At 35.3% G+C, this 24,478-nt stretch overlaps 1 protein-coding gene across 4 annotated transcripts in view; it reads left to right on the top strand.

Moving 5' to 3' along the window:
* Positions 1-24,478, top strand: part of NAALADL2 (N-acetylated alpha-linked acidic dipeptidase like 2) — a 355,925-nt gene that overhangs the window by 257,106 nt on the left and 74,341 nt on the right. For all 4 annotated transcript variants that reach the window (XM_072344515.1, XM_072344516.1, XM_072344517.1 and 1 more), the window contains one exon: positions 22,221-22,364. In XM_072344515.1, coding sequence (XP_072200616.1) covers positions 22,221-22,364 — 144 coding nt within the window. The remainder of the gene's footprint in view (positions 1-22,220; positions 22,365-24,478) is intronic.

The raw sequence follows: 24,478 nt of genomic DNA, 5'->3' as shown, positions 1-24,478 counted from the left end.
TTCAATGTGCACTACAAGAAATTACATTGGAAGCACCTGCTTAAGTTATTGGCATGGCTTTGATACCATCTGCATTTCACATGTTGCCAAAGTAACTGTTAATATTCCAGTCCTGGGTACTGCTCTAACACCATTCTTCCTTTTGTTAAAAGTACCTAGCAGTAAAAGCATTTCTTAGTGAATGAGTTATTCTTTGTGATAACCATCAATTTACTAAACAATGATAGTAAATAGCCTTGTGCTAGGTGAATAAAATGCACGAGACTTCTATTTCTATGCTTCTGCCTTCTGTTTCTCAAATTCTTGTAGTCAGAAAACAGATTTTTCTGTGACTTTAGAATTTAGACTGCTCCAATCTTTTTTCCTAGAAAAAAAATCTTCAGGACATGATAAAGCTTGGAGAGATTTCTTAAAGTTAAGAACATTTTTAAATGGAGCTTGTGTAATAATTCAGATTAGACTTTGGACCTTCCATAATTTAGATCAAATCTTCTATTTAGTAAAGATTAAATGCTGTACTGCTCCATATGGATTATTTTAGGATGCACAGAAATAGCTTGGTGGGTTAGAGATTAATACTGCATATGAATTGAGTGATTTCTTTGATCTCTGTTTGATAAACTGAAAACAGTACTGATATGAAAAATCAAAAGGATTTATGCAAAAGATTTTGTAGCCTTGTTTGGTAATTTGATTCTCTTGTTCTTAAGACTTTCCCAATCCTATGAATCTTAAAACAATCATATGAGCATCTGTTAGCATTGTTCTCTTTTCCTGACACTGATTTCCAAAGTCTTGCACCCTCCATTTTAAGAAATCTTTCTTCTGTTTTGCTGCTTTTGAAATGGAACTGTTCAATGGCTGTAACTCAGGTTATTATTCAGACATGAATAAGCTTGAAAGGGAGGTTAGACCTGCAAAGCAAAAACTATCCTGAAAACAAAGTTTAGAATAATGGCATAAAACTTGGGTGACTTTCCCCACTTCCATTTTTTTTTTTTTTTAAATCTATGTTGAAGTTCTGAGTGCTGCAATTCCTTTCATCTACCTGTGTATGGCAGAGACGCATTAGGTTTCCTCATTTCTGAGGTTCTCATTTAAGAACCAGTTCAAATCAAAGTTTCGTCACAGAAAGTGATTCAGTAAACAGAAATATGGATAGAACATATTTGTCTGTCCTGATATGTACATAGAAATGTGTAATTGTGATGGGCATTAAGAGCCCTGTCCCTAACATAAGGTGCCTTATAATGGGAGATCCCTATCAGTGTAGATAGGGAATAGAAGTTGTTTCAGGAAGAATTCCTTCAGCATCACGGTAAATACTGTGAGCTTCAAAATGGTATAACACAAGATCTCTGAAATATAATCTTAGACTATTAGCTATTGTTTCAGTTTTCTTGTCGTTTTAGAGATCTATTTGGTGGAAATTATTACAGAAAGGCAAACGGTATAATTAGAAATTATTATTTGGTAGTAGTCAGTGCTCCAAATCACTGTAAACATCTGGCCATGTGAGCAACAATACAGAGACTAGGTAGAAAGATTAATTATTACGTATGGGGAAATGCGTGGTGTAGCTAGAATTCTGAACTGTGAACTTCACATTCAGGATAGGTAATTACTGTGAGCATTCCTTCCACATTTCTAATAGGGAATTAAGGAATAAGTGGATTCTTGATCCCATGCTTCGGGGTTAGAATGGGACTTTGAGGAAACTGATCTAGTGGCAGGTGTTGGAGACGGGATTGGGTATAGGTGGTCTTTCATGGTTCCTTCCAACACAAAGCATTCTTGTGATTCTGTTCATAAGTATTCATTACATGCACTCTTTTCTAGTAAAAGACAATACTCAATATGTTTAATGATTGTCTTTTTAATGTTGTAAAGTATCAGGGATTGGTTTTTTTTTGTACTTTAAAAACATTCACAGAATTCAGAGTGGGATAAAAGGTCAAGAACAAACCCATGCTGCAGAATTGAGGTTGTGAGATGTAAGCTTACCAGGTCAGTCAGGAGAACAGTTCCACACAAACTAAGTCATTAGGAGAATAATTTCACTTTATAATGAAGGGGGGAATCATGTTGTAGTTCAGCTTTAAAAGTGCTATGATGTCTGGAAAAGGCAGTGAATATGGTGAGGTGGTACAGTGATTGGGTAAGTAACGTTAATTATTAAGATAATTGTTCAGTAGAAACTGAATAAAATAAGTGGTGCTAGTTGTTTGAGCAATCATTAGGAGTACTCAGATTATGGGATTTTACATTCTTAAAATGGAAATCTGGACTATGTGTATTGGGTGGAATTGGCAAGGGAATTTGGGGGAGAAAGCTCAGGTACACGTAGCAGTCTTGGTGAAATGAGGTCAAGGGCTGTTCTGTACCAGACTCAGCTCGTTCCAGCTGGCACCTCCCCAGCCCCCTGCATGCCACAGTTGAGCCCATCTGTGATCTTGGTTGCATCCCTGTGAAACCATATTTGATATTGATATTTTACTACAAAACTTAAAGAATGATAAATATGCATTAGAAAGCTCTTGGCATTTTGCCCTTTTGTAATGTGTATTTCTAATTGAGGCGGTTCTTCTGTAGTGAATACAGGGCACTCTATAGATTATGAGTTAGTACATGCTGTGACAGGAATGGGTTTTTTAGTCAGCCTTGTGATTCTGTATATTTGTGTCCTTCCTGCCTTTTATCTGTTTGTCCTCACTGTCCTCTACTTTGTGATATTTTACTCCTCTGAAGCAGCCAACTGCACTGAAGTTAAGAAAAAGTGGAACGTTCTGTGCCAATTTTCACCATGCATCTGCAACAAATGTTCTAAAATGCCTTATTGTAAATCATTATGATTTCTTACAAGATGTCCTCAGCCCTTGTTTGTCTGTTGTTTGAAAAGTTAAAACTCAGATATGGGATAGTTTTTCTATTATTATTATTTTGTTCTATTATTATTATTTTTCTATTTATCTATTATTATTATATTATTATTATTATTTTTCATTAAGAGGATTAAGGATTCTGCGTTTGTTTGGTTTTCCTCAAGGGCAGACTGAAGCTAAAAAAGAAAGTTTGCAGCCCCATCTTTTAATTTCAGCATTTGTGTGTGCTTGATCAAATTGTTTTGTTTATGAGATAATCTTAGTGATTGCTGTAAACCCCAAGCATCGTATCATTACCAATTACAGTGCTCTATCTGATATACTGTATCTATTGTCTATTATTGTCTATATGAGAAAATCTCAGTGCAATAGTGAGGGAAATCTTTGGGAAACACAGGATATTGAACTGTGAGAATAGTAAGTAATGGTTTCAGCAGGTTTTCAATATCTCCAACACATAGTTCATAGTTCATTCAGAAGGTGTTTGAATCCATGACGTGCCTCTTGAGACCTGAAAGGATAAAATAAAACAACTGAATTTGTACTTAGGCACCAAATAATATGGTCTGATTTTTTTTTATTTTTATTTTTTATTTTTTTTTCTCTCTAGCTTTCACTGTGCACGTACCTAAAACTGAGAATGTCAGTTCGCAATCAAGATAATTTTAGGCTCCCAAGTTTGAGTGCGTGGACTTGCATATTTTCTACATAGATATTGTTTTATCTTCTGCTGGTACTGCTTGTAATTTTAACTTGGAGGAGGAAAACAGCCTGAAATGAAAATGCAGGAATCTTATCAGTTGACTTATTGAGAAGAAGGGGGAGATGTTATGGGCTGATAATCAGGTGTTAATGGTTACCAGGGAAGATACTTCAATAGCTTGCTTTCAATTTATGTAACTTTGGACTCTTTCAAATACCAAATATGCTTTATAAGAGACAGCTTGTCTCAGTTTCAAAAGGAAAATTATAAATTAAAGAAAAAAAAAAAAAGCAAATTTAGAAAAATAATGGAATATGCAAGTGGTAAACACCTAATTGTGTGACAAAACATGCACTTTCTAGAAAGCAGACTTAGTTAAGAGGAAAACATATTGCCTCTGTGTCACCTCCTTTGTAAGAATCCACACGTCTAGTTTCCAATCCAGATTACTTTCAAATTATGTTGGAGAGGATTCCACATTTCTGACATTTTAAACTACCAAACAGCCTTTGCTACCTACAGAACAGTGGCTCTAGTACAGCCACTTTCTCTCATCTAACAAAAATATCATTTTAAATGGTGTCCAGATTCAATTTTTGAGGCTCTACTACTCAAAAAGGAGGATTAGCATATTTAAATCTTGTGTGCAATCATGATTAAAAATAATCCTTTCCTATCTTGATTGACAGCTAGCACAACGTGTTTTTCAGCTCAACATAATATTGAGCAAATGAGATATTAGTTTTAGTATATGCTTGTGAGACAGCCAGTGCTGCTGAGTACACACTAGTTTGGTGTATTGGAATTTGCTACAACAGCATGCCTGCCTGCAGAGTTTAGCTGAAATCAGTTGTGTTTACATAGGCTGAGAATCTGGGGAGGTGAACTGCTTTTGTAGCATCAGTCATTTACTACTTATATTCCCTCTCTTACACATTGCTGTGCTTTCTTTTAATACTTTTCTGTCAGCCATTTTGAGTGGCTTCATTGTGTTCAGTGTAGTTTGTTTGCTTTCAGAACCCAATTAATGTAACGTTACTAGAGATTTTCATCCAGCAGCATCTAGCAAATAGGCAGGAATTGTTAGCAGTAATTGTACACACAAAAAAATCTGAGATTATAGCTCAAAAAATAAGTAAATCCCCATAGTGATAGCAATGCACTTTAGTCCATTCTTTTTTTCTAGTGTGTCTGTGTGTGAATCTTAAGACTAAAGAGATTGTAGGATTAATTCTAGTAGAGCTGCTTCAGTGACCTAGGCATGTCTTTCCTATTTCCTAATAGGTGAGCATCATTGCTATAATGATTTTGACATGCTGTATGCAGTATTTGCTATTTTATCCACCTTCTACCCCCATACACAAGATAGGATGTTACAAAGGAACTCTTAAATACTGGAAAACTAGCACCTGCAAGTACACTTGTATAGTATCAAGAACACCATAAAATCACTTGACTGTAATTGAAGGTGCATATAGTTTTATAATTGAAATATTGCTGGTGGAGCAGACCAAAGCATCGTTAATTCTGTATGATCTCCATTCCAGCCCACTGCTAACCATATTCAGCCACTGCCTGAAAAAGATAATAGTACCTCTTCCTACTTTCAGACAGGTAGAAACTCCCTCTGAAGAAATGGGAAGTAAATGTGGAAAATTATTTTTCATTTCATAAATGTATGCTGTCACATTACATAGCATTGTTCTGCAAAACAGTAAAAGACAAAAGTAACTCATCCCAATGTGGTTTCAGAAAAAAATTCTGAAATGTTTTGCTTACACTTTCATTGTTTTCTTTTTTCAGACTTGCATTGTTCTCTTACCTAAAGAGAGAGAGAGAACACTGTGGTGAGGGTGAAAAAAAGGTTAAAAAAAGCTTTTGTGGTTTTTTAGTTGGTTGACTTTTGCCAGTTCAGCTTAATTAAAGTCAGAATGGAGGCTAACCCCATCTCTTCACTCAGTTCAAAGCTAGTACTTTTGGCTTTGGTTGAATTTATGTCTTCTAACTAGTGATCTTTTGTGGTATGCTTTCCCCTCTATCATGCTTCTAAATATCACAAGCTAAATAACTCACTGGTTGTTACTGCAGTTTGGATACAGAAGAATAGTGGTAAATGAGGTTTCTTAAGTGTGACAGAGTGAAGCTTCACAAAATGCATTTGGAGCAAGTAAGTTGGGTGTCATGCCCAATGGTATACTGTGAATGTGAGGGCTTCCTCTGTTTGGTTACTCTCCTCTGGTGGCCTTCAGAAGTCATATAACAAGGCACTGAAGAAATGCTGCCCAAGCATACTCAGTATGACTGTAGATGCAACAACTCCTTTCTCTCTGCTAGATTCAAATAGTGTTGCTTGTAGAAACTTGCAAGACTTTTATCTAAGGGACTGCATCATTTTGGCTGGAAAGTGCTTTTCTCCCCTGCTAAAACAATTAAGATGGTGAGTAGCACTGAAATAAATGTTTGCAGCTAGAACTGGACAGATATGGGAGAATGTCTGTGACAAATGTGTTACACAAGAAGCTCATTGTGGACATGTCAGTGAAAGAGGCAGTCCCAGCTTACATAGCTGCTTTCTTCACTGCCTTATGGAGTAGTCCTGCATGCAGTGGCACCAGCCAGCATTTGCTGTGCAATGGGTACAGTTCAGGATGAGAAATAGGCAGTTTGTTACCAGATACTTTTGTTATCTGACAAGTTTTTCATGCACAAAAGCAAAGTACAAGGATGATTTGAATGAACTTTTGAAACTAGCATAACTGTTTCAATTTCAATTAAGACGAGAGTGTGTAACTTCCTTTACTTCTTATGTGCTAATGTTCCATATTTCACAGGTGTGTCTATTGAGTTACTGTAAAAAAGAGTAAAACCTCTTGGGTTATTTGAAACCTCATTGAAGTGATAGATATTTTGGAATAGTTATATAATGATTTCCATATTTATTTATGGTGATGTGCTATAGGAACCACCCTTAACAAAGTACATAATGAACAAATGCCTATGCTATCTACTTGGGAGGTATTTTTTTTCTTATAGCAGATGTCAGCTAAAGCTGACACGTGGTGACAATCTATTCCTATTTAGAATAATACTCGTAACAAGGAGACTAATTTTAGAACAGCTGGCCTACTCATGTTTTGAAGTGTCTAGGTTCTTTTCTTGATTTCCAAGCATCAGCAGTCTTTCAACTTGTCCACTGTGCTATTTCTACCAAGCATGGTTTAATGCAGGTCTGCAAGGGATTTTCATCAAAAGCTTACATTCTCTGTTAGAACTGAACCACACAGTGTTAAGCTTTTAGCATTTAAAACTTGGACAGTAGTCATGCAGTGGATAAAATATTTGATTTTCTTTACAGTTAATACAGCATAATGGTGAGGTAAAACTAAACTTCAATCCCTTGTCAATTACTGCTTCTCCCTTCCCAGACTGCTGTATTAGATGTGATTTTGGGTTTTACAGGCAAGAAGCAGAATATATCTCTGGTCGGTAATGTGTGCTGCTAATCCACAGAAACAACTTTCCCTAGAATGAGAAAATACAGAGTTGGAGAAGATAGGATGAGTGGAGTATTTATTGGGTTAAACTTAAGAAATTCGTGCTTAAGATAATGTCTTATGAGTATTTTTAGATTGCTTTAATAGAGGATAGTGAGTAACGAGAAACGCGGTAATTTCAAACATGTAGGTATCAAACAATGATTAGTTTTTTTACCAGATATTTCTTAGTAGTCAGATGTGGTTTATAAGCCTTTGATATGCTTATCATTTATTAATATTAGCCTTAATATTGGTACTACCTTGTAAGTTTGATAATACCAGGGGAAGCCTCGAAATGCAACTTGATTGCTGTATAATTTAAAAGAAAAATAACAACAATCTGAAAATAGAATGCAAGAGGAGAATTCCATGGAATTTTCTGGTCTTACAATCGTTGGGCTTTCCTGAGGCTTTAAAATACTAATTTAGTAGTATAAAATATCGAAGTGTAGAAAAAAGGCTTACGAAGGAGGAGCAGTCTAAAGCTGGTCAATGAGATGAAACTTCAGTTTTAGTTTTTGAATTTCTGGCAATTTCATCTTTGATTAAATGTAATTGTATTTGAGAGTTTGGATTTATCCTTTGATTATAGAACAGACCAGTAATTCTGAGCTCTGACACCCCATTTTAGGAATCAGTGCTTTAAGACAGTATTCAGTTACATCTTTCATTGCCTTTGTAAGATGAAAAGCTGAATTGCAAATCCTATAATAGAGAGACCTGAGAAGTCTCTCTATTATAGACCTAAAAAAAGTGTAGAGATACTGCAAGAGATTTACAGATTGTAGCATAAATCGTCAAGGAGTTTCTAGCTACAAAAATTTATAATCATTCATAATTCAAAAGCCCTGTGATCCTAGTAGAAGTTCACTTTTGAATTTTAGTATCTGTTGTGTTTTGGTCATGTTCTTTAGGATTTTTATGCAAGACTTAGATTCATTAAAATGGGAGAATTGATTGTATTCAGGATACAGGTTTGCATGTTAAGCAAGGATCAAAATAAATGTAAAATACTGAAAGTCAAATATGTTAAACAGTTATCAGTGAAGAATGAAACTTTGATAATTGTTTCTTAATTTCTTCATTTTAAGAAAAATATAAAATTGAGTAGCAAGAGGTCTTCTCAAGATCTTTTCTTTCCTGTGACCTCATTGTTTGTTTGAAGACTGAGGTTAGATATCACTCAGAGACGAGTAACTGCCAATGAAAGTGATGATCATGAATCCATTTACTGCTTGTCCATTGACCTTATTATTTTTTATGATCTGTGATGCTCTAGTTTCCTTAACAGAACACTTCATAGTGTGCTTCTTTTCCACTGTGTTCTGGTGTTGACTATTGTGTCCTGAGTTCGGTATGAATCTGAAGCATTCTCTAAATAAACTATAAGTTTATTTTAATTCAGTTCAGGCCAGTTTCAGAGAAGTGAAAACTTGCTCTGATTTTGACCCTGCAGGACAGAAATGTTTTTGTTTTGTTAAGTCCTTCAATGGAACACTCCTTGTTAAAAATAATCCCATCCACAGGAAGCCATTTCAAAATGCTTTATGAGACCCTCTAGAAGGAAACTATTTCATTCCTTCTGCAGCCTGAATTGATGAAGAGTAAAATTATGGTCGGTGGACTAGGGCTCACCAAACTCCAATAAATTTTCTCAGACTTCCCAGTGGTGTTCAGAACAAATTCTGCCTTAACTCTCTCTGTCCAACTGGGAGTCTATTCTGATGAAAAAAATCCCATTCTCCCCTCTAGGGTGGCTTCAGTTCATTTGCAAGGAGGCCTCTTTTGCATTCACTGGTCATTAGACTGATCAAACATGTTAACTAGAATTCTCCTTTTTTAAAGTGAATGAATGCTTTTGAATTGTCCTATCCTTTGATAAGTGAACAAAGCATTCCCCTGAAGTTAAATCAGTCAGACGGACAGCAAAGACGCTGATGTTAGATATACTCTGTACCAGTCAAAAATGAAATCTGTGGTGAAGTTTGATGACTGGCTGGTGAGAGAGGGCAGAAGAAGAGGCTTAGGGGCACAGTTGAAATGTCTCCAGAATTCTGTGGTTGTTGAATTGTACTTCAGAGGTTCTTCAGGCGTTCTTGAAATTCTTCACAATTCACCTTTCCAAGAGAAAGAAAAGCTGTGGCAATATTAGAGTTTTCTTCTGGCCCAGCTATCTCCCTCATAGGCAGAATAATTCATACAGATATGTTTTTATTCATTTTGTAGTCTATATCATATGTTTCCCTTTGCCACGCCATTAATAATGCTATCAAAACTCCCCTTCTCCTGTATCGGACATCAGGCAAATCATAGTATCTATATATATGTATTTTCTCTTACCATCCTGTTCAATTTTAGATGTATTCAAGTGATTTATATCATAATTAAATTCTAAATGGAAGCATTCATTGTTTTCTTTGTACCGTACTTGTTTCCTGAAGGAAAATCTGAGCATTTCCAGGCTATGTAAGTTTTGTTATTTTAATAGTAAACGTAGGTTTGATTATGTGGATAATCTCAACATACATTATTTTAGCTGAAGGGTATGCCTTTCATTGTAATGTATTTCCTGTTTGTTACCTGTCATGGAAGATGAGATTAGCTGAATTCATAATAATGACATATATTTCTTAATACCGTTAGCCTGTGCTGCTCAAAACTATCATTTATTATTGCCGTACTAGATTGTTGCTAAATCAGATGAACTGTGATGAATATAAATGTAAAACAAATTTATTGTATTCTGACTTACTTCAGTCATGGTTAGTACACTCTTCATTCTGCTTTCTTATACTGAAAGAGTTTTTAGTTCTTTATATCATTTTTTATATCACAGAATCACAGAATGGTGGAAGCTAGAAGGTGTTCCAAGTCCCTTCATCATGTCGGTAGCTCTCTATTGGACTCTTTTCAGTATGCCTCTTGTTACTAGGGGCCCATAACTGGACAGAGTACTCCTTTGTTGTTGTAGCTGTATCAACAAAACCTAAGTGCTGATGCTGTGTAATTTTAATTGCAATTGTGAATTTAAGACTGGTGATTTTCCTTTGCTTTAGGTTATGTTTCCAAAATGCTGTTAAAACATCCCTACTTCCATTTCAGGTTCTAGCATCTTTAATTGTTACTGTGCTTTGTATCATACTCCACTTCTTACAGGAATGTATTAAAATTGATGTAAATTCCAGCTTCTAATTCCTTTTAACGTTATCTACTCAATCTTGATAAAGATACTCTAAATGTTATGGAGCACTTCCTAAAATTGCTAGTAACTCTTCATTCAGTTTATCTGATAAAGGTTGGTGGCTGTTCATGTTCTATTTGTAATTTCCAAAAACTAAGCATCATTCAGTAAATCTTTCTCAACTAGAGGCTGTTACATTTTAATTGCAGAGACTGACTGTGCTCAACTAGAAGGGAAATTCTGTTTGCATGGCGTCTCTGCCACTTAAAGCAAAAAGAGGAAGGAAATGTCTGACACCTGTGGAGGGGAAGCTTCGGTTATGTCAGAGAAGTCAGGCAAAATATCAGGGAATATAAAGCCAGTGATTTGTATGTTTTGCTGATGGTATATTTTTCTTATGCTTGTTATTAGTATTTTCCTTTAAGTTATCATTTAATGTCTTATTTTTGTACTGGCAAAGTGGGCTTTATAGTGAGAGAACACATTTCCTTCTGGGAAGTTGACTTAATCTCCATTTTTACCTTTCCCATTTGTAAGTCGTTGCTTATGAAGTAAACTCTGCATTGAAAATTAGAATTTCATTTTGGTATTTAGTGTTATTAACTTCTTTCTGAGAAAAGAATAGTATGTCTTGAGAAACTCTGTACAGATAAGAACTCCAGTAGATGGGCTTTTTGAAGTGAATGGGTGGTTAGACTAACTTTGGGTAATGTTCATTATAGACACATCTGGCAACAATAGCGTTTCCTTCTTTGCTGTCATAGTTCTTTCTTTTAATTATTTAGAATGGATATCTCCCATCTGATTGCCTGTATTGGTTGAGTTAGATGTCAGTGGAACATACTTTTGTACCAGTTATTGACAACTACTTATTGTTTTGTTCTACAATGTAACTTCTGATGTTAGTTGTTGCTTCACTTCAAAGATAAGAGCAGAACTGATTCCTTCAAATCTCTATTCTGTTCAAGAAGATAGATTGATTGTATGTTCATTTTAGAGTCTTTACAGTCAGAAAACTATTTTTAGAAAGAATACGTTGTTTACTGAAAGAACTTGCATCTGATATATTAAGTTCCTTAGATTCTCACTGGGGGAAAAAAAAAATGGTTTGCATTTTGTAATAACTTGAATACATACTGAATTCTTATTGGCCAAATGATTATGAATACTCTTGTATCATGGCTCCAAAAAACATAAACAGTATTTGGAACAAATATCTCATTGTATTTAATGGAAAAATAAAAATTATCTCTTTGTTGAGTAAGATATGTAGATTAAGAATTACGATAAACTTCCATGATTGCTTTTAAAGAATAAACATAGTAGAGAGATGTCTGAGTCTGAAGAAACAGTCTCAAATTCCAGTTATTTTAAAGTTTCTGGGAGTTTTTAGTTGACTTCAGGGTCAGAATTCAGTCAGAATATTTCCACTTCTAAACGAGTGCAAGGTCAAGTGAATAGAGATAAAAAATGTCATGTTTGTGTAGCTGGTGCAACAGCATTTCAGACAAGGTTTTGATGTTGGGTGTTTGAAAATAAATTCAATTTTTCAGTGAATGTCCACACATCCTTTTCAGCTGTCACTGACTCTCTTAATATTTTATTCTTCATTATCATACAGAAGTTCTATTCTCTTTAAATTAGGTGGTGTTTATTATTTTCTTACTACATGGCAAGGCTTAATAACACTGCGCCAAAAGAAAGAGGGAACCTGTTCTTTCTCCTTTGTATTTACTTCTGCTAGTGTTGAGAAAGAGGTGATCTAACATAGCAGTGATGATTCCTTGTGACACTGTGCTTTTATGAAAATCACCACTTTAACACATGTTGTACTTAGTCCACATGTTTTTTTCTATTTGTATTCCTTGGCTTCTTGCATTCCACCATATATCTATCTGTATATTTGACTGTGCTTTTGCCTATCAGTATGAAGGATTTGAGGGCATCTGTTGTCTTCTGTGAAGTCAGTAAGCTTTTACTAAACTTTATCCACCTGTAAATTCAGGCAAAAAATCAATGAACTGAATTGTGACCAAAATGTAATAGAATCAGAATAGAGGCAATGTTAGGGTTAGATTTTCAAGTGTATTTTGAAATAAGTGCTGACTGAGATTTATGAAAGTGGTAGAGTGATGTGGGTGAGTAATACTTTCCTATTGAAGAGATCTGGGGTGAGACTAACAGCACAAATATAGCATTCAGAGTCAGGGAATAGTATTTACTCAGTATGAGGATTTTCTTTGTTTGATTCAATTCTAGTATCTGTAAGATGGAGATAAATGTTCTCTCTGCTTCTTGGAGGCATGTGGGGTTCTACTGAGTGGAGTCTACTGGATTTAACAGTGATGGGTTGACACAGATATGAGATGTGAACAGGTTTCGGATTTTGGGTTTTGTATATGGGTGAGAAGAAGTTTATCCTAAATTTACCAGATTGCTTGGCATTAGCATCTACTCAAGACCCTTCAGCCTCAACTGCTTTATGATTCTTCCTTTGTTGGCCTTTTAGGGGCCAATAAGTGCTTTTGTGTAATATCTGTGCAATACCCTCTGTATATAATTCAGTCTTTTTTGGTAATTTTATATGATACTATTATCTTTTCTAGCAGGTCTTATTTTCATAAGTTTTGTAAATGATAGCATATTTATGGTTCGGAGTACCAGTATGGAAACTTGCTGATTTCTCTAAGGAGAAGCCTAACAGATGGCACTCAAAAGAGAAAGTAAGGGGATTTATCTCGGTGTTTTGTTGTTGCTGTTGTTGTTTGTTTCAAAAGTTAAATGCTAACTAAATATCTACAGTTATGAATGAAAAACTTCAGAAATATTTTGCTGATAAGAAAACAGATGTGGTCATGGGGAGCCACAGAGCTGTGTAGAATGAGAAGAGAAAGCAATCTGGGCCATCCAGATTTGACATTCATTAGCACAGCATTGAGGCAAGGAGGAAAAAATTAACCCAGCTGTGTTCCTCAGTATTAAAATGCAATCTGAGTTGTTACCTTGTCATAATATCTATTCAGAAAAAATGTAAATACATCACACACCAGTCCAGAAAAGTTCCTGAATATCAACTGAACAATTATCACTACACAGATATAAGTCAATGAAGCCCACTCAAACTTACATGCGGTTTTTTACATAAGGCTTCTGTGGAGGCCTTATAGCAGCCTGCCAGTACCTGAAGGAGGACTGAAGGAAAGCTGGGGAGCGACCTTTTAGAAGGGCAAGTAGCGACAGGATGTGGGGAAATGGCTTAAAACTGAAAGAGGGTAGATTTAGACTAGATATTAGGAAAAAATTCTTTACTTTGAGGGTGGTGATGCACAGGAAGAGGTTGCCTAGTGAGGTTGCAAGTGCCCTCTCTCTGAAAGCATTTGAGCCCAGGCTGGATGGGGCTTTGAGCAACCTGCTATAGAAGGAGGTGTCTGCCTATAGCAGGGGGTTGGAACTAGATGATCTTAAAGGTCCCTTCCAACCCAAACCATTGTATAATTCTAATATTGTCTTTGTGCCCAGAGGTCAAGAGTATTCTCTGTGATTATGATTTGACAATGTGAGACTTTGGGAGATGACTGTTGGAGGAAGTCCTGTCACCCTGTCTACCTCATTGTCCCAGGTTGCCTCTTACACTTGTAATTTATCTGTTGAGAGGACTGCTGTGATACAGGTTAGGGAACTGTTCTAACAGAACTTCAATAAGGTCTGTTGATTTTGTTCATAGTGTGGCTACTGAAACTGTGTTGGCACAAGCAACAGCAGTACTGTATAAGAAGAAAGGGAAACGATCTATGAGAAAAGGGAGAGACTTCAGAACACTTTAGTAACCGCATATATTGTAAAAACCAGAGCCAAAACATGATTTTGCATGGTTTCAAATATGGAAGAATAAATTACAGATATATCTTATTGTAAGAGAACATATAGTTTTATATTATTGACCAAATATATTGACAAGATGTGGTTCTGAATCATTGCAATGTTACTTATATACTATAAACCTGTTGCTTTCAGTGTTTTCTTGGAGATTTTTTATTTCCATTCAATTTCTTGTAGAACGTTGTAGGAATTTTATTATTTTTAGTAATAATAAATCATATTATTATGGGTAAGCTGGACGTCATGCTTGTTTTTAACCAGAGCAGTCGTTTTCAGGATTGCATATATAACCTGATGTATAGTCTAGATGAGGCAAACATATTTCACCTTAGCAAGAGTTGTTTTACTATTTATAGTCTTGATTGTCGCTGGAAGAAAGGAAATCTGTGTCAGTTTCTCATTCTTATGCTTGTTGTTTATTTCTTCTACACAGTGGCCATCGTCAGTACAAAAGAACAATATTTAGTTCATGAAGGAACAAGCTAATAGGCCATCCCATTAACTTTTGAGTGAGACAGAAATTGCATATGTCTTGGAATTCTTTACAGGAAATATAATTCAAATAGGAAAGGAAGCAGGGTCTTTCGTGTCTGTTTGCATGACTTGAGTTGATGCTCATGCTTGGAGGCTATCTGGATCCTTTTTGCAGGAGTGAGAAGAATCTTTGGTTATAATGGATACTGCTGTGCAAACATAAAATAAACTGACTGATACCAGTCATTCCTTATTCTTATTCTTGCAACTGTCAGTCTTTCAAAAAGCCCAAGAGAACTTGTTACTTGCCAATTACTGTACCTAGCTGTAAACTAGAGAAAAGCTGTTCATTCACTCTGAAGACCAGAGCTTCTACATTATTGTAATTACTGCTTTTCTCACTATGAACTGCTGACAGGCAGGAAAAGGAAATCAGAATCAAAAACTGTGTAAGTTCTAGTTAGAATATGATACTGCCGTTGTAAAAAGTATTGTACCATTACATTTTAAAAGAAACACTGTCTACTTGTCTTGAAGGCAAAAATATGGAAGTGAATGTCAATTAATCCCGTTATGGAGTAAAGTGTTTCTATAACTATTTTATAAACTTTTAAGTATGGAAGGAGTTTTGTTCTGCTTATGTACTACCTTAGTTATTATATATTTTGATATTTTCAAAATCCTTGCTTACAAAAAGAACTAAGAGGGAATGATCCAAAGTGAGAAGTTGTGCATTTGCTACAGTCAAGCTACTGCTGTCAGGCTTAGTACATCAGTTTGATTTGTGGTCCCTCGTGTGCATGTGGACATTCAGCATTCTTTCCAAATTCTAGTTTGAGATCACAGTACAAATAGTAGACTGGGAAATATTTTCCAGGAACAAATAGGGACATTTGAAAAAGACTTCCATGTATGCTGTAGTTTTATCTAAAGGGAATGATTTATAAAATACATCTATCTGATAGTCAACATTTAGAATTTTTCTACCCTGTTATATTATGTTGTTACTAGGACATTAGAATATATATTAACAGTATTTAATCCATAGAAGAATTACTCTTCCTTTTTCATGTTTTCATTTTTACATGGATATGTAAAGGGAAAAAAATTACTTCCATGTTAGTGGGTCTAAAAGAAACATTAATTTAGCATTTTTATTTGGGTTTTTTTTGGTCTAGTTCTGGTCATTTTAATGATTGGTTGTTATAACAAGCTAACTGGAAAAGGGTATTCAAAGTGAGCACTGAAAAGTTTGGGTGTTTGGTTTTTGGGTTTGTTTTTTTTTGTTTTTTGTTTTTTGTATTGTTGCTATAAAATGTTTTTAGAAGAGAAATGAAATAATTGGATGTTTTTGCGTCAATGTGTCAAAGCGGCTTTGCTTTTGCAAAATAAATGTGATGCTTTTTATTCCATTTATCTTAAAAAGAAAAAAAGACTGACAGTACACTTAAAATATGTTAAGCAGGCATTAAGGCAGTGTGATTCCCTCTCCTCAGCTGGGATGAAGAGGGCATCACAAAGGTAAAAGTGTGAGAACTCATGAGTAGAGATAAAAACCAGTTTACTGGGTAAAGCAAAAGCTGTGCTTGCAATCAAAGCAAAAGAAGCAACTCATTCACTGCTTTCTATTGGCAGGCAGATATTCAGCCACTTCCAGGAAAGCTGGGATCATTGTGTGTAATTGTTTCTTGGCAAGATAAATGCCATCACTCCAAAAGTCATCCACTTCCTCCTTGTTTTCCCCAGCTTCTCTTGTGAGCATGGGATGTCTCTTAGGCCAGTTGGATTAGCCCTCTCCAGCTCCTTGTGCTTGCCAGTCCCTCACTGGCAGGGCACCACAAGGAACAGCAAAATGCATGTCACTGTGCAAGCTTACTTACTTGACAACTTACTGTTAGTGTCTCATCACAACTATTTTAATAAAAAATCCAAAACGTTGCATCATACAACAAAATATAACATCTACAGAGAAAATTAACTGTGTCCCAGCCAACACCGTGACAGTCTCATACTTGATGCCCTGTAAAAATGGTTGGAAATCCTGACGTGTGGATGCTGTTAAAATTCTTGGTTGCAGAATATCAAAGGTTGGTTGTTTGGTTTGTTTTAAAACACAGGAGAAGCGAATGTTTTTCTGTTCCTGAAATGCTAATGACTAGTGAAGCAATGTACTTCTAAATTGACAAGTGTTTCACAACGCAATTCTAGTGGATAATCCATAGAGAGTTGATTAAAGATGTAACAGGAAAATGATTATTATCACTTCTCCTCTAAGGACTTCTATTCAAGGTTGTGCTCTTCTTTTGAATAATGTTTTCCTCTACCAGTTACTCCACTATACCTACCAAGATACTCTCCAAGTCTTTAAGCTGAGTTATTCTCCCTCCTATTGATGCAAAACATTTTGAGCATTATAGTGTGATCAGCAAGATTTTTATTACACAACAGTCAGAATATCAGTTTCCACAGGACATTATTTGTTTTAGAAAGATGGAAGAAGAGTTATGTAATTGACTTTATGTACAGAAAACATCGTATTTGACTTTTGACATCCAAATGTTGAGAAGATGTGATATTTTCACAGATTTTTCTTTTCCAAAGAGCTTGGAGAACAGCATTTTTGGTCTGGATAAGCATACTCACGATATCAATTTAAAGCAAAAAGGGACAGGCCAAAACTATTTATTTTTCTCCCAGTGTTCTAATAGTGACTTTAAGAAGTGAAAATGTGCATATTACTTTACTCGGTGATTTTGAAAATTGTAGCAGATCGGAACATTTTTATATTAGAGGTTAGACTGGATCTGAATTCAAATAATTTCTTCAAACAAACCCGCAATTTGGTGTGACTGCATTCTTGCTAATAAAGATATGAAAAATACATAGGAGGTCAGGAGGAGTTGCCTTAAAAGAATATTACATTGTGGAGCTATTCACTGGAAGACCAAGGTGCAAAATATCAGCAGCAAACATTTTCAATCTCTTTTGAGTAACTAACCATTGTGACAGTGCAAGCCTTTTCTAGCTGTATTAATTAGAAGTGTGATTGACTGCTTTTCTGTGATGTGAGAATGTCGTCTTTATTAGTAATATTCCTTATGAACATCTTTGTAAACAACAGTAACTGAAGGTGCAGCAAAATAGCTGCTGCATTGCAAAATTATTATATTAATAGCATTGTGGGTTTAGGAGTCACCAATCAGCTGATGGGGTCTGACTGTAGCAAGCATTGTCCAATCCTTTCAGTTTTGGCATAGGGCTAGATGTGGGTCAGCAAAACCATAGGTAAACGGCAGAGAAAAAATAAATTATGACTGGCTTCATGAGATCCAGAAGAAGTTTAACAGCTGCTGAAGATGTCAGCATAGTTGTGTGACTATTTCAAACTGTAAACTGTACAAATATCCAAGGTATGTAAGTTTTTACATCTTTGTTTTGGTCATTAATACAAGATCAAGTGTTTACAAAGGGCAACACAGAAGACATGCTGGGAATGTGTAAGACGAAGAATACCTCTTCCACAGAGATGCATTCAACTAACTGCTCACTCCAGGTGAATGAGTGGCAGAGCCATCTTATTTGACCAAACACACTTCACTCTGTCCTTTACACAATTTATTCTCATACTGTGCTGTGAAATTCTTCTTGGAGTTTCTCTTCTCAGCATAAAACTGTTTGTCAAATTTCCATTAAGCTTAAGGTGAAAAATTAATGAGCCATTCACTTCAAGTATTTCAAAACTTTACTGCTCTATTATTAATGCAACAGAAAGTCAAAGATGTGGGTATCTGCAATTCTGGTTCAGCATTCAGCCAGACTTCTTTTAATTTGTGATTTTATTTATTTGTTATTTATTTATTTTGAGAGGTCATTAAAACAGTGTTTCAGGAATTACTGTAATGAATTTTATCAGTAACTTATTAGACAGTTTTGTTCATTAAATTTTTCTTTTGTCATATCCTGGCAAACCCAAACCAACTTTAATAAACAGTTAAAGATGAAATATGGTGCTCTCTGAATGTGGAATTTAACTAGAAGTGATCAGAATTGATTCCTATACCATAAGCTCTTTTTTTGGAAATACAAATAAAAGGCAAATTGTGCAACCCTGGAGAAGATGTGGATAAAGTAAAATTCTTTTGAATAGAGAAATATGATATTGTAACTAAATCTATACTGTTTCTCATGCTTTGATTTCAGGCTTGGCTACCCATTGAAGTGATGATAAAACTGTACTTTAATCCAGAATTGAGTGGAATATGTTGCACAAGTAACACTTGTTGAACACATTAAATTCTTATAAAGCCTTTTCAGAAATCTCAGAGTATATTACTTACATCAGTAAGTTACATGACAAGACATAAGACTGTGAAATGTTAGGTTACAAGTGTGCGTCCCAGACTGAGCAGGAAATGGGTTTGTCTGTGTTTACAGTAAAGACGAAAACACAAGACAGAGTCACTGAAGAAGTGCAGTTCTTGCTCTGTGTCAGAAACTTTCTAAAGATTACCTCTTTTTCCACTCCCCAAATAACCTTAATAATTGATTAATTTATTTTTCTTCCTGCATTGCAAAATATTCTCTGGTGTCCTTCTTAAATGAAGAGCAGTTTTAGACCTGGCACGGTTGGATTGTTAGAACTGCAGAGTAAGGAATTTGTTTTCTTGAACTATTTTGATGCTATAAAATGAAATTTTAATTACAAGCAAAAATCTTAATATTAAATTATTCTCAAAGCAGTTGTTGGGTTCCCAGATCCTGAAAGTGCTGTGTCCTCCAAGGGTTCTGGCATCCATCAGGGAGAGATGATATAAGAACCTTACACAGTTCTTAGTTGTCAGTTTCTTTGTGAAGTTGAGTTGTGCTGTTTTGCAGTTGGTACTTGACCAAGCCCATGATTAAAAACAAACCAGAAGATTTCAGCCCTGGAAGTCTGGAAATTATTCAGTATGGACTGTGTTTCACATGGGGGATAGGTTTTAGATCTTTCTTGTTTGATTCCTGGTCATGATGCAGATGGGTTTGTGTACAAAAGAAGGAATAAAGATGCTCTTGTGATTGCTGATAAATAGCTGGTAGAGAGAAAGTAACTGCAGAGTTTTTCCTTAAAGTGCTTTTAATATTTATTCTGATTCTTTTTCTTTTGGAATTAAATTAGGTTTTCAGTTATTAAAGATTCATAAAATCCAGGTCTAGAAAAGATGTCAGATGGACGTCTAATCTTGCACCTTACCTCAGAGAAGACATTGACCATATCTGTGTTGTTCCAGACTGGTTTGTTTGTTTGTTTGTTTGTTTTAATAATTTTTTATTTTAAAATACTTCTGTTGTAGAAATTGTACCTCCTGCTGAGGCAAGTAGTCATGAATTCTTAAAATCAGAAAGTTTTTCTTCCAAATAAGGTAAATCTCCCTTTCTGTAGCTCAGATCCATATTTTTTGTCCTAGGCATTAAAATGTACTTTATACTTTAAAATGATTTATTGTTTTAAACATGAGAAGTTTTCTCCTATAAGTTGTTCTCAAATGTGTGTCTTTCACAGTCTGTTCAGGTGTGAAGCTCAAGTTGTGGATAAATGGAGAAGGGATAGACGTTTTTCATTTACAGCATTTTGAGGTTCATTGCTCCTGTAATATAGTCTGCAGGTTGACAAATGGTAGACAAAATAGTGTCTCAGTTACATTACTTGGATGGGCATTTCAGGATTCTTTTTGATTCTAGAAATAGACTTTTAAGGCTTCAGCAAATTGAATTTACTATCAGTGTAATGAAGTAACTTTCAGGTATTTTCAGCCCTGTCCAGCTCTGATAAGGCAAGAACATAAGAAGCCCACCTTCTAAATTATCACTTTTAGATCAGTTTCATCTTTCCACTTATAAGAAGTGAACACTGAAAAGATCTCTGTTATATATTGCAGATGAATAACAGATTTTTCTCCATAATTAAATGTTAGTGCTTTGGTTGATTTTTGCATTATGATTGAGAGCAAATTGGGAGATATCTCAGGACTTTCTGACACAAAAAATTAAAGAAAAGAGGGAGGGTGCTTGAGGTTGTGTGTGCTGCGGTTCAGTAACAACACATCTGCTCATAATTTTCTGTGGGTTTATTGGAACATTCGCTGCTGATTTCTGAGAGCTTCTTCCCCCTGTGATTGCAAGTCACACAGAATGTAAAGGGTATCTTTCAGCTTTAAAGGAGTCCATGTCAGCAGAAAAATGTGTTGCATGGAAAGAGACCTTGTAATCTGAATCTCTGGTTGGAAGTTTGGTGATTATTCCATCTGCACAGGCCTGTTAGAAAGCTTTTAGAGCTTTGCAGAGCTGGTTTCTGCCCCAAGCTGTAATCTTCCTCTCCTTTTCCGTGGTGCGCTTCTCATCTCTAAGCAGATTCTTGCTTTTTCTTGGGAAAATACATTGCTTTTATTAGGACAACTAAAATATTCAGGAAAAATAGATGAATGTTTTGTCCTGGAGCGCTTTAGAGCATTTCTGTTTTCCAGTTGTTCTCCCAACATGTCTTGTTATCTCTAGAAACCTTCCCATGCTTAAATGTTGGCAGATGTGTAGGGAAACTCATTTACTTTCAAATAAACACTTTAAAATATGCTTAAATTTTCAGATACGGTGATGATTGTGCTGTTTCTTCTCAAGATCTTAAAGATGTAAATGAAGTATTCTGATGCTTTCTGATGTGTACCTTCTTCCACTTGATATGTACCTATCTGTTCAGTGTGCTTTTATTGCACACCTCTTTTATCTGCACCTTCAACCTTACATCATAAAAACACCTGCAATTATAAAATAAGGCAGTCACCTTAGCTGCATTGAACAGTCATTGAGACAATGAGATGATCAAACTGTATTCTTTAAAATGGAATGCGTATATTCAAATTTCCAGATTTCTTTGTATGTGAAAGGAATTACACTACATCAGTTTGTAGTATTTCATCAATGCACATCCTCCGTGGTGTGTGTTTTTTTTAAGAATTCACAAAAAAAACCCACAAAAAAACATTTCTTTGTGTGAAAATGGCTCTCCTCTTAAACATGTATTGCTAAGTAGCATAACTTTTAGAATATTTAAATATTTTCACATCTGCAGCAAACAACCTTATCAATAGCAACATCATTCCATGCACACAGATACTTCTGTTTGATTTCAAGCAGTTTAAATATCTGCTTTTCCCTGAAATGTGCTCAGTTCTTACTTGAACATGAAAATTGTTGCTGATCAGTAATTCTATTGTTCACTGATTCCTTAACTATACAGTAGTTTCTTTGTGTGTTGTTAAATCACTCTATCTACTATCTGCTTGGACTCTGAAAAGCTTTCTTCCTGTTTAGCGGTTCCCTACTTAATGTAACATTTATATGTACTTTTGAGGTAAACGTTCTTGGATGAATATCTTTTCAGTAAGGTAAGAATAGAATCGTGGCTGATTATCTATATTAGATGTCTTAATCTGTATTGTAAATGGTTGTTTTTTCATGTGGTTTACGCTTTATTCAGAAAATTCTTAATTTTAATTAACAAAATTGCTCTTTTTTTTCTGCCATTTAAGATGGAAGCTACAGACAACATCGACTGAACCTCACCACATTGTTAGTGCAACCGATTTCTGCAGTACTTGCCAAAAAACTCACTTCCATACCTGAGAATACAGTCCAAAAAGACAAATGTGTCCCCCTCCAACTGTCAAGTTCAGGTAATGCTTTTAAAATGTTTTTGGGTATTTTTTTCCTCTTAACTATGAAATATTCTTCAAGGATTCCATGTGTTTTTGTGTTTTTTTTTTTCTGAAACAGTGTATTGCCAAGTGATTTAGCTGATTATAAGGATGTTTTGCATAGCTGTTTTCTAGAAGATATGGAAAAAAATAGAAATTATGCTCTGAAAAAAGACATTTGCTCTTTTATCTTTGTCAACCTTACAGTAGTTAGGTATGACTTTTCTCTTTTGCTAGCATTCAGCAAATATAAGTCAATATCTGAAGTACAAAGTCTCTAAGTGTAAGGCATTAAGCTCTAATTCTTGCTATTGACCAAAAATATCCCACTACCTTCAGATACTTTCACTAGGGAGATGTTATTACAGTTTGTTAGGCCTTTTTGGACTGCTCAAACATCAAGGCTCTGGGAGCAGTATTATTCTGTGCCTTTTTTCTGCCTCCAGCATAATAATGTAATTCTAAATAGTGTTGTGTCTTTCTGTGTTCCTTAATTTGTATCTGCTGTAGAATAAACACTGTAATGTTGTCTAAACCTTCAGGCACCTTTCTAAACAAGTTTCACCAGAAAAACAGTCATCATGACAAAAGTGAAATGACTTGAATAGAGCTAGGTGACAAGAACGGATGCATTCATCTTCAGAGATGATGCCATTAGCAAACTCTTACAGATTATTGCTTGAACTAACTTATGTTTCTTGGGGAAAATAACAGTGAAAATACAGTCTTCCAACAAAGGTGATGCAACGTGTTTCAAAGGAGGAACACCTTTCAGATAGTATTCCAAAAGAGATGTATGCAAAAGTAATCACTGTGTCTTGATTTCTGTTTTGTAATAGTATATCTGTCACCATAAAAAAAAAAAAAAGAAAAAAAGAAAAAAATACATCTTTTGTTATAATGCTTGTTATTTTAAGTGGTTTAAAGCAATGGTCTTTGAACAGGGGAGGCAAATTAATTAGCCACTGCAACCTCCACTAAGTGCAGTGATCATTGTAAATGCAAATTTTGAGGGCAAATCTATGTACTGTATCATTTATTTATTGCCTTTGGAAACTTTCTGTGGCATAGGAATACAATAAAACAAGTCATAAAAAAAGGCTGATTAATTTTATGACTTGTGTTAGCATTTGTAGTTATGTACGCTAAATGTAAAGGCTGTAAGGCCTCACACTTTGTGTCTTAAGCTGTTGTGGTTAGGACAAATATTGCTGTCCATGCATGGCTAACTAGGTATTTTAAGGACGAGCTGGTGTTCTCAACAATCAGTGAACAATGACAGAATAAACAATAAAATAACTTTTCTTATAAGAACAGATAGGATGTGTGAAGATTGCTAACACTGTATGAATTTTCAGCAGCTGAAATGGATGATGGAAGGCATGAATTTGGGCTGTCAAAAGGTTCTCATTTTTGAGGAAATGCTCTTTGACAAAGAGGTTTCTTTGGAGGCTGTAGTGTAGAATCACCAGAAGGATAACTTATTCTACCTTTTGCATGAGAGATGAGGCGGTTGTCTTACCTCCCTGAGAAGGCGGGAATGCTTTGTGGTGAAAGGTTTCTGGAAAGACTGTTCCAAGCTGACTGTCTAGAAAGAGTCAATCCATGTCCTCCTGTTTTCTGGTGAACACTTGTTTCCAATTTCATACAAAGTTTTTAATCCACAGTAACTCATGGGACTTTTTTTTTTTTTTTTTCTTTTAGTCTTCTTTTAATCTTTATTAAGTAAGGCAGCTCTGTCACAACAAGCCTACAAGCTTTCCTTTATTCGAAGATGCATTCATAATACACTGTGCTTTGAAATAACAGCATGACTATCGATGTCTGGAGCGTATACTTTGTGGAAGTGCTCAGTAGCAAATCTAGTATAACTATTTAATAACAATAACCAAAGCGAATATGCTGAACACAGCAAGATATATGAGAACAGGGAAGGCTGAATTCGTAGTCTTCCTGTTGATTTGAACAAGCTTAAGGGAAAGATTTCATATCTGACACAGAATTCATCATTTTTGTCAAAAGAGATGAATGAGCAATTCAGATGATTGGTTGGCTTAAAATTTGTTAGAATAAGATGATGATCATTCTCTCAT

Source organism: Excalfactoria chinensis, chromosome 9 (assembly GCF_039878825.1).
Source record: "Excalfactoria chinensis isolate bCotChi1 chromosome 9, bCotChi1.hap2, whole genome shotgun sequence".
NCBI classification, from domain to species: Eukaryota; Metazoa; Chordata; class Aves; order Galliformes; family Phasianidae; genus Excalfactoria; species Excalfactoria chinensis.
Note: the sequence above shows the minus strand (reverse complement) of the source record. Positions and strands in the feature narration are given on the sequence as shown.